The 12,052-nt window shown below is 36.3% G+C and overlaps 1 protein-coding gene across 2 annotated transcripts in view; it reads right to left on the bottom strand.

The window, feature by feature from the left end:
- HCLS1 (hematopoietic cell-specific Lyn substrate 1) overlaps positions 1 to 12,052 on the bottom strand; it is a 30,021-nt gene that overhangs the window by 7,351 nt on the left and 10,618 nt on the right. For both annotated transcript variants that reach the window (NM_001257947.1, XM_077990836.1), the window contains 3 exon segments: positions 4,680 to 4,734; positions 6,846 to 6,956; positions 8,666 to 8,795. In NM_001257947.1, coding sequence (NP_001244876.1) covers positions 4,680 to 4,734; positions 6,846 to 6,956; positions 8,666 to 8,795 — 296 coding nt within the window.

The following is a 12,052-nucleotide window of genomic DNA, read 5'->3' as shown; positions in this document are numbered from 1 at the left end:
AAAAATAAAAAGTGAAGCTCAGAAGAAAGGAAGGAAAAAATTCTGGCTCCAGAAACCAGAAACAAAGAGATGAATCAAAGCTGTATGTGTGAGGGTAATTATGAACTGACACCACAGAAAACCCAAGGGCATTTTGGGGGGATTTTTTTGTTTGATTTTAGAGGCAGGCTCTTGCTCTTTTGCCCAGGCTAGAGTGCAGGGTACAATCATGGCTCACTGTAACCTTGAACTCCTGGGGTCAAGCAATCCTCCTGAGTCCCTGGGACCACAGGCACATGTCACCATGCCTCGCTAATTTAAAAAAAGTCTGTAGTGATGGGATCTCACTATGTTGCCCAGTCTAGCCTTAAACTCCTGGGCTCAAAGGACCCACCCCCCTCAGCCTCCCAAAGTGCTGTGATTCCGTGTGAGAACTACCACACCTGTCAGATTTTAAATTCCAAATGTAATGAACAGGGATTAGGATCGAGGCTCTGCAATTCTAATTTCCATATAAGAATGGGGGAAGAGGGAAGAAAGCCAGAAACGAAGCTCTGTCCACTCCTGTAAGAGAGTGCTAGAAAAATTCTACTCATTTACCCAGGAAAATCATGAGCGGGGCTTGTAGCCTGTTCAACATTTGATAAGGGGAAAATTTGCTTCTTAAGACATGGAAACTCTAAGCCTACATCTGAGTGTAGAGTGCAAATACACAATTTTTTTTTTTTTTTTTTTTTACTACTTATGTGATGCAGGAATTCTAAGCTGAGAAATTAACTAAATACTGATCCAGGAAAATATATATTGTTGAAAGAGTAAGCATAAGAAAGATGGCATGAATATGAGACAAAGTTATCTCAAGACAAAATGTATTCTAAGAGACAAGAGAGACATGCTACAATGATAAAAGAACAATACCTTTCATCGGAAATATGTATGCTGGCATAAACCTATTCACAGAACCAAAATTCATGAAGCTCTCAAATAAAAGAAAAATGTAAAAAGCCAGGTGTGGTGAATGCCTGTAGTCCTAGCCTCTCAGAAGGCTGAGGCAGGAGGATGGCTTGAGCTCAGGAGTTTGAGACCAGCCTGAGAAACATAGCAAGACTCCAACACACACACACACACACACACACACACACACACACACACACACACACACAATGCAAAAGCTGACAGAAGTAGAAAGAGAAACAGACAAACCTGTAATAGTAGTTGAAATTTTTAACACCACTCTTCCATTAATTGATAGATATTTTAGGCAAAAAGGAATCAGTAAAATTATAGAAGATACAGACATTATCAATTAATAAGACCTAATTGACTCTTATACGACACTATACCCCAAAATACAGAATATACTTTTTTTCATGCATATAGAACAGAACATTGACCAAATAGACCATGTGCCGGTCCATAAGTCTCTAAGACAGTAAGTCTCAGTACATTTCGAAAGACTGAAATATTAGATATCATATTCTGATCACAATAGAATTAAAGTAAAAGTCAATACCAATAAAATCATCTAGAAAATTTCCCTGATACTTAGAAAATTAGTAACAACTTTTAAATAATACATGTGTCAAAGAAGAAATTACAAGGGAAATAAGAAAATATTTTTAACTGAATTTTTTTGTTTTTGCTTTTGTTTTTGTTTTTGAGACAGGGTCTCACTCTGTTACCCAGGCTGAAGTGTAGTGGCACAATCATGGCTCGCTGCAGCCTCAACCTCCTGGGCTCAAGCGATCCTCCCACATTAGCCCCCTGAATAGCTGGGACCACAGGTTTGTGATGAATGAAAATTACAATACATATAGTATTTGTTGAATGTAGCAAATGGTTGTAGTGAATGTAGTGTTTAGAGGGAAATGTATAGTTTTTTAAGTGCCCATATAGTAAAGGAAGGCTTAAAATCAATTATCTAAGTTTCTACCTTAAGAGGCTAGAAAAAGAACAAACTAAATCAACACTAAGTAGAAGAAAAACATAATAAAGATATGAGCAGAAACCAATACATTTTTTAAAACAGGTAAACAATAGAGAAAATTAGCAAAGCCAAAAGCTTGTTCTTTGGAAAGAATAATAAAATTGATGAAATTCTAGTAAGAACAATTAAAAAGAGAAAAAACACAAATAAATAAGATCAGAAATGAAAATACTCATTTCATATCACTAGAAATCTTACAGAAGTTAAAAAGAAGAGACTATTATAAATGAATTTATGCCAATAAATCTGACAACACAGACAAAATGAACAAAGTCCTTGAAAAGCACAACATACCATAACCAACTTAAAAAACAGAAAGACTTGAACTCCATGGGAAAAAATAATAATAAAGGAAAAAAAAGTCCATTACTATTAAGACCTCTAAAGTTGAGCCAGAAGTAGAGGCAATATTTCCCTGGATGAGGTACTTACTAAACCCAGGGCACATGAAATTTTCATAAAACAAATATCCCTCTTCTTCACTCAAATAAGTTTATAAACAAAGATTACGAACCATCAAGGAAATAAATAACCGTGAGGAACAGCAGATTAGTCAGAAGAACTCACACAGCCAAGAACTGCAAATAATATAAAATATGAAAGAAACTATAAAGTACATGTTTAAAATAATTAAAGAGCTTAAAGAAGTGGTACAGGGAACCATAATGAAACTATAATGTCTTATGGAAAATGAATCAGCAGATATGCAATAGAACTGAAAGAAACTCCAGAAATGAAAATATCTGATGTGGTGGCTCATGCCTGTAATCCCAGCACTTTGGGAGGCCAAGATGGGAGGATCACTTCAGCCCAGGAGTTTGAGGCCAGCCTGGGCAACATAATGAGACTTTATCTAAAAAAAAGAGAGGGAAGGGAAGGGGAGGGAAGGGAAGGGGAGGGAAGGGAAGGGGAAGGAAGGGAAGGGAGGGGAGGGAAGATATTTGAAAGAGAGTTTAAAATGTAATGGACAGTTTAAATAATAATAAAATACAGCTAAAGAGAGAATTAGTGAACTTAACCTAGATCTAAAGGAATAACCCAGAATGCGGCTCAGGGACATAAAGAGAAGAGAGAAGAAGTATTATTCAAAGAGAAAATGCCTGAGAACTTTCTATAATGAAAGTCACATCTGAGGTTGGAAAAGAGCAGTAAGTCCCATATAGGATAATAAAAGTAGATCTAACATCTAGACACACCCTAATAATAGTGCAGAATATCAGAGACCAAAAGAAAATCTTTAATTAAAAAAACCCAGAGATATAAGACATGTTACCTACTCAGGAATGATAGTCTGACACAACAGAGATGTCAGAGACAATAAAATAAGATCTTCAAAGTGATGAAGGGAAAATAAAAATGAAGAATGATGCAAAATAAAGACTTTTTCAAAGACTGAAAGCTCTTTCACAGACTCATTAAAAGAATTATCAATGGATATATTTTAGCAAGAAGGGAACAGAAGATGCAAAGGTGAAACAAAGAAATACAATAAGCAATGATGAGTTAGAAAATAGAAGACGCAAAGGTGAAACAAAGAAATACAATAAGCAATGTTGAGTTAGGAAACAGGTAAATACCTTGGTCAATTTAAATAAGCATTTACTAGGTAATAATAATGATTCAATTTTGTGGGGTTTATAAGATGGGACCAATAATAAGATGGAATGAGATGGAACCAATATACTGAACAACAACAATATGGTTGGTTAAAAAGAACGTAGTTAAAATGTTCTATGTTTCACATATACTCAGGAAGAGATTGTGATTAATTTTAAATTTAAGTCAAAGATGCATGTTAAAATTTGGCAATAACCTTCCAAAATAAAGGAATAGAAAACCTTATTTTCGATCCATTAGAGAAAAAAGAGGGATTCAAAAACTTGATCAATATTATAGAAAGCAATCATGGAGAAAAGAGAAGCAAGTACACACTGAGTTTAAAAAGCATATAAAATAGGGCTGGGTACGGTGGCTCACACCTGTAATCCTAGCACTTTGGGAGGCCGAGGCGGAGGATCACGAGGTCAGGACATAGAGACCATCCTGGCTAACACGGTGAAACCCCATCTCTACTAAAAATACAAAAAAAATTAGCCAGGAGTGGTGGCAGTCACCTGTAGTCCCAGCTACTCGGGAGGCTGAGGCAGGAGAATGGCGTGAACCCGGGACGCAGAGCTTGCAGTGAGCCGAGATCGCGCCACTGCACTTTAGCCTGGGTGACAGAGCAAGACTTCCTCTCAAAAAAACAAAAAAGCAAAACAAAACAAAAGTATATAAAATAGCGCTGGGTGCGGTGGCTCATGCCTACAATTCCAGCACTTTGAGAGGGCGAGAGGGGAGAATCACTTGAGCCAAAATGTTTGAGACTGCCTGGGCAACATAGTGAGACTCCATCTCTACAAAGAATAAAGAATTAGCCAGGCATGGTGGTGCACACCTGTAGTCACAGCTACTCAGAACGCTGAGGTGGGAGGATCGCTTGAGCCCAGGAAGTCAAAGTGGCAGTGACCTGTGATTGTGCCACTGCACTCCCACCTGGGTGACAGTGCAAGACTCTGTCTCAAAAACAAACAAATGAACAAAAAGTAAATAAAATAGTGGTGAGCTGGGTCATGGAAGTTAAAGAACTGATGACAACTGTTGGAAGATAAAGTCTTAGCAGAAGAGCCTGCCAGTCAGATTGCCGAGGCTGAGTGAAGTCCAGTGTCCTTGCCTTTCTGAGATGTGTGCTTCTCCACTTCTCCTTTATAATCAAAGCCGACTGCTGACTACAGAGAAGAGGAGAGAGAATTGGTTAGAATCCGAGCTGACAGGTTTTCCCCTTCCTGACCTCCCCTTACTCCCAGCCAGTCCCAGAGGTAGTTTGTAGGGGCTTCAGGCTGAGTATGGGTGTTTAATGTAGAAACAGGCTGGTATGGACACAAGAGACTACAGAGTGATGAACATTGGCCCTGGACACAGACGGTTCTAGGTTCAAACCCTACATCCCCTATTTATAGTTGTTGAAGTTTAGGCATGTTCCTTTATATCACTAAGCCCCAGTCTCTTTTAATATAAAATCAGGAGAGGCATGTCTGTCTTGTCTACTTCAACTGTAAAATGAGAGAAATGATCCCTCTTCATTTGGGATATCACGAGAACTAAATGGGACAAGGTAAAGTGTCTACTTAGGTTCATTCGCTAACTTAGTGCTTTTCTTTCTAACGAATCCTCACAAAAGTGAAATGTAATACCTAGAAAAGCGCCTTATAAAGTATAAATCACTCTGTTCATGAAGAGACATTACCCTATTCCCAGTTGATAATGCTGTACCTCTTCTCTTTCATTACTCAATAATGGAAACACAATATGTGGATTTTGGTGGGATAACTGCAACCAGGAGAGTCTGGATCCTAGCCAGCTCCGGGACTGGACATGTTGCCCAGATACTCAACATTACCGCAGAGTTTTGTTCTCCATCTGGCTCAGGAACTATGGGTATCTGAGCAAGTCTGGGGTTTTGCATCTTAAGAACTAATTAACATGTATTGTTTCTTGATTTACATGACACACTGACTGGGTGATTCCATTTGTGGCTTGTGAGCAAAAGATGTCAGAATCGGAGATTAAGCAAAGGCAGGCAAGAGTGGGGCCAAGATGGAACAGGGAATTCCATCCTGATTCTAGAACATTGCATGCTCCATATTCCACTATTGCCTTCTACATCTTCCCTTAGCTTTGCAGTATGTTTTAAACTTTCCTGATTTTGTTTTTCATGGATTTCCCCCCCATGATGCAAACAATTGATGTTCTAGAACTTAGCTTTAAGGATTCATGCCCACCTAATTAACAACTGTTGGTAAAAACAAAGAAAAAATCTCAGCTAGCTATGAAGAAGATGTCCTCTCTCTGTGTGCAGCTGCAGGGCAGGAGATACCATTCTGCACCATAAAAAATGAGCTCAAAGAATTTGACCTAATAAGGTGTGGAACTAAAAACATCAATGAGTTATCAATCTTACTCTCCTGTCAACAATATGATGCTGTAATCATATGATACTTTTTTTTCTCTTTAAAACAACATTTTCTTTTGTTTTGTACAAAGGAGTCTTTAAAAACATCTGGACTTTCTAGATTGATGCTAAATCCTGTAAACAGTAACCCTAATTAGTTGTTTAACTTGATTATCTGCTGCCATGGTAGTAATATTTATTATTATTTTTTTAATTTTTATTTATTTATTTATTTATTTTGAGGCAGAGTCTTGCTCTGTCGCCCAGGCTGGAGTGCAGTGGCCGGATCTCAGCTCACTGCAAGCTCCGCCTCCCGGGTTCCCGCCATTCTCCTGCCTCAGCCTCCCGAGTAGCTGGGACTACAGGCGCCGCCACCACGCCCAGCTAATTTTTTGTGTTTTTAGTAGAGACGGGGTTTCGCCGTGTTAGCCAGGATGGTCTCGATCTCCTGACCTCATGATCCGCCCGTCTCGGCCTCCCAAAGTGCTGGGATTATAGGCTTGAGCCACCGCGCCCGGCCGGTAGTAATATTTAAACTGACAACTCTGTTTTCCTAAAAGGCATGAGTATTTATATGGTTTTGATGTTAAGCCAAAGAAGAGCTTAGACGATTCTCTGTTCTGTCAAACCAGTGGCTTGAGGAATTCTTCATTCAAACAGACAGTTTGAGAGGCTTCTCCTTATTTGAATCGCTGAGCTCAACATGTGGCTTCCAACATTGGCACCAAGGAACTTGCTGAGGGAGGTATCCCTGTGATGGTGTCAGGTCCTCACAGCATCCACTGCCCTGTCTTCCAACAAAGAAGCATGTGCCTCCATCCAGAGGTGAGTGTGGGCAACTTTCACATGACTGGAGGTGGGTGGTCGGGAGAGAGAGTGATCACTTACCTTGTCTGCCCTGTCCCTCTCAACTCCGTACTTGCCCCCAAAGCCTTTGGCAGCATCCGTCTGAGAAGAGTGCTTCTCCACCTCAGCAACATACTCATGGCCCACTGCACTCTGAGAAGAATCAAGGATGGAGTGAGTGAAATGATAAAAATGACCTTAAAAAAATAAATACAGAGATGGAGTGGGATGTAGGCATGTAAGAAATTCCATTCTGGGTCAGATCTATGGCCTCTGACAGTGGTGCCAAGGAATATGCGATGGGAGAGCAAGGTGACTTTTTCTGGAGACCTGCTCATTCCTGTTCTTCTTTAATACCATTAGTAATCCTTCATTCTGAACACTCCCATAGGATGGGCTGGGAACCAGGGGATAGAGACTGGATAGACAGAGCAGTGTTTAAATCAGAAACAAAAAGAGCTGAAACAAGAGCATTGTGCAGCAGAACACAGTGTAGTGTGGGGTAGTGTGGAGGAGAGACCAAGGGGACTGATCGGACGCCAGAGCCGGGATGGAATTTTCACTAGGAGAGCCAGTGATTTTGTTCTAGATCTTTGCTCCTGTATGGCCATCAAAGTTCAGAAGTGAACTCTGAGCTTTATGCAACATGTAATGTAGGACATATATATATAAAAATCACTAAATACACAGTAAAGAAAATAGTAAAGAGAAGTTGTAACATAGATATAATACATAAACATTTAAAAGCAGCAAATGATTTTAAAACATATTTTTTCCTTCTCCACTTATGCTCCCTGTCTTCTTGGTCTAGGAGTTACAGTGTGGTTAGGGCTACAACAGGCCAGCAGTTCTAATATATAGGCTCTTATTTTCTGCCACGTATATCTTATGTGTTGAGATAAGAAAAATTTGATACAAATAATATGATATTTGTATCAATAATATTGGTCTCAATAATATTAGAGACCAAATGAACACTGTACTTTTGAATGAGTTTTAACTCATGAACCAATAAATGAGTCAAAAAATATATATTTTGATCTAGAACAAAAGTATCTGGGTGTTCTAGTGAAATATTTTATATATACTTAAATATTATATACTATATATTTATGAATAAACTATTTATAATATAAATATATTGTATCATATAATTATAATATATTAAGATATACATATAATATAATTTATATATTTGCATTTACTTATAATTATGTTATATATTAATATATATTTATAAATATATGCATAATTATATAAGTAAGTATATAATATATAATGTATTTATATATTAATTATATACTTATAATATATCCTTATATATAACTATATATTATATATAACAGATACTATATATAAATATATAACTATATAAGTATATAAATATATTATACATAAATATATTGATATATTATATATTAATATATATTAATGTTATATATAATCATATATTTTATATGTCACATTATATAATATATAATCTACATTAATATGTAATATGTTATATATTATATTTTATATCATTAATATATAATATGTAATATATAATATATACTATTAATATATATTATCCTATATACTATATACTATATAATATATAAGTATATAAAAATATATATTATATTATATTTATTATGATTATAATATAATATATATTATATTTATTATATATTATATAATCATACAAATATATAATAAATATATACTTATATAATAATATACTTATATATAATTGGCTCTTATAGAGGTATATAATTATATATAAGTATATAACTATTCATAAATATTTACAAAATATATAAATAGATATATCAATTTTTTAAATGTATATTTTCAAAGCAAATCTTTCCCTTTCAAATTACCTTGTCCATTCGGTCTCTTTCTACTCCAAACCGACCTCCATAGCCATGGGATGCTTTGGGCCCTGCCTCCATCTCTTTCTTCTTGAGAACATCATGCTCCTCTGATACTTTGTTCCTCAGCTGGTGGATGCTGGAAGAAACCACATGACCAAGGATCATCTATCCCAGGAAGGTCAACAAACCCATATTCCCAGAAAAATGGAAGTCTTGAAGTCTGTCCTGTTTATTTTCAGTAATAACCTGGGCCCCCAGAGTATACTAGTGACAGGTCTAGAAGTAAAAGATCAGTCTGGCCTACATACCATAGCCTGATTTAAACTCTCCATAGGCCAAAAATATTTCCTCTAGTCTGTTATTTTGCTCACTAAAATAACCTTCTGACCTTTTAGTCCCATTTTTCATGTTCTTAAATATTAGAGGACAATGATACCTATATTCTGATAACTGGAAAGTTATTTTCTTTTCTGAATGGATCTGCTTTCTATCAATTAGAGGATGTGTCTCAAAAAGCAGAAAAATATTCACATACCATTGGACCTACACATTCTAGTTTTAGGAGTCTACACCAGGGAAACTATTTTAAATATGGCAAAGCTTAATATCTAAATGATACTCATTGAAACATAGTATATAATAGCAATAACTAAGAAACAATCTATATGACCAGTGGTTGGGTAATAGTTAAATAAATTGAAATATTACCTTTCACTAGTGTACTAGGAAGTCATTAAAAACAATGCTTATAAAAACACAGAATTGGGGAAATTTATTTAAACATTAGTAGTATTTTTTTAATGCTTTTTGGTCATGAATTAAGATCTTCTGCCCCTTCCCCACAGCCTGATAATACCTGAGAGAACTAATAACTAATGACAACTAACTAACAAAATCCACTCACAGTAATTGCTATGACATGTTAAGGCTCAAATTATCTTGATTTGAAGGGACACCTTTCTCCCTAAGAGAAAGTACCACCAAAAAAAGGCATTCTCTTTCTTACTTCACACCCACTTCCATCTTTACCATGAAGGTGACTGCAATACTTAAGAGGGTGGAAAGCCATCTTGGCCAACCTCTTTGGCTTGAGGATATGAAGTGATAGCTCAGCACCAAATGACAATCAGATCTGTTATTTGGACACATAAGGATCAGTGGATTGTTGGAAACATTTGGGCAAGAGAATCCTAAATAAGAAATTTGACTTTCTGTAGCAAGCAATGAGGGTTTAGGGTATTGAGACAGTGATATTACTGGGACTTCACCAGCTCAAGACAACCAGACACATTGGTTATACGTAGAATGGCTGTCTCACAGCAGAAATTGTCTTCTTTTACAGAAGAATAGATCCATCTGGTGGCCTTTAATGGATAATTCCACTAAAGGTCTTTTAAAAAGGCTTCTCAGCTTTAGCCACAGTTAATTTTAGAAAGCTGGCTATGAACCAGATGAAATTAAGCCAAGTGCTGGAAGAACCCCCTGTTCCCATGCCTCCTCTAAACTCTCTGGCAGCATTGAAAGCAGAGATCTTGTGTTGTCAGTTCAACACCAACACTGTGTCAAAAGCTACTAGTACCAAGGACATGTAAATGCCTGCCCAGTATCTTCCAACTGAAGTATTCAGATGAAAGATGAAGAAAAGGGGGCCAAAATTTACTTTCAAATGGAAAAAATATGCAATTTTTAAATGAGTATAATAATTGTTAAATGGGTTATAACTATATTATAGTTAAAACAAGTTTTTAAAAGGGATTAGAAAATGATAGGAATATTCATCTAAAGGATAACAGAAAAACTAGTCAGGGGATCATATCAATAGATGATATAATTTGAATGAAATTGTTGAGGCCCAAAGAAAATAAACTTCTTTAGGTTATAGCTGAAGTCATTCTAAACAGATTATTATTATTATTATTATTATTATTGAGACAGAATCTCGCTCTGTCACCCAGGCTGGAGTGCAGTGGCATGATCTCAGCTCACTGCAACCTCTGCCTCCCAGGTTCAAGCGATTCTCTTGCCTCAGCCTCTGGAGTAGCTGGGATTACAGGCATGCATGTCACGCCCACCTAGATTTTGTATTTTTAGTAGATACAGGGTTTTACCATGTTGATCAGGCTGGTCTCAAATTCCTGACCTCAAGTGATCCTCTTGCCTTGGCTTCCCAAAGTGTTGAGATTACAGGTGTGAGCCACCACGCCCAGCCTAAACAGGTCTTAATTATATCATTCCTTCATTTGATAGCTATTAACTAAACAGCTTTTAAGTGTGAGGTACTATTAGGCTCTGAAGACATAAAGATGTTTAATGTATGGAGATAGAGGACAGCTAGAAGAGACAGAAAGGAAAACAAGAAATTCCAATTCAATATGCTGTGTTGTGCCTAAGAAACTTGACATATTAACTCTCAGATATCCAATTTAAGTTTTATAAGACTTTGGATTGATAAAGCAATGCAGTTTATGTGAACCAAGCAAAATGTAGCACCTCAAAGGTGACTCATTCCTCAATCTGTGTTTTTTTTAATTACAAAACTAAAAGTGCAAATGTGAGTGACTCAGAATATAAGGTTTTTATTCACAGATGTCATTATCATGTATGTAGAAAATCCTAAAGAATTCACACAAAAAAAGCTACTAAAGCATTGTGCATTTGCAGGGTCACAGTATACAAGTCGTATCAAAATCAATTGTATTTTTACATACTGGCCATAAACATTTGGAAACTGAAAGTTAAATATAAATACATGAAATAACATGAAACATTTTAGGATAAACTTAACAAAGTATGTGCAACACCTAAACACTAAAAAATATTTCTAAAAATATTAAAGAAGACCTAAATAAATGGAGAGATATCCCATGTTCATGGATTGGAAAACTCAATGTCATTAAGATGTCAATTCTCCCTAAAATGATCTATAGGTTCAGTGCAATCCCAATCAAAATCTGAACAGGCATTCTTGTAGGAATTGACTAGTGAATTGTAAAACTTATGTGAAAATGTAAAGTCCTGAAATAGTAAAATTTTTTTTTTTCTTTTTAAAGGAGAGCAAACTTGAGGACTACATGATTTCTTGACTTACAAAGCTACAATAATCAGTGCAGTATGGTATGCTGTCAGGGTAGAAAATAGATCAACAGAACAGAATAGAGTCCAGAAATAGACCCACATGTATGTGGTCAAAGATGCCAGGTAAGTCAATGGGAACAGGATACTCTTTTAATAGTGTTGAACAACTAAATAATCACATGGAAAAAAATGAACCTCAATCTTGACCTCACACTGCACAGAAAAGTCAACTTGAAATGGATCATAGACTTAAATGTAAAAGCTAAAACTGTAAGTCCTTTAGGACAAAACATCAAAGAAAGTCTTCACAACTTTGGG

The sequence above is a fragment of the Macaca mulatta genome, chromosome 2 (genome assembly GCF_049350105.2).
Source record: "Macaca mulatta isolate MMU2019108-1 chromosome 2, T2T-MMU8v2.0, whole genome shotgun sequence".
Taxonomy (NCBI): domain Eukaryota; kingdom Metazoa; phylum Chordata; class Mammalia; order Primates; family Cercopithecidae; genus Macaca; species Macaca mulatta.
This window is presented reverse-complemented; position numbering and strand designations above follow the sequence as displayed.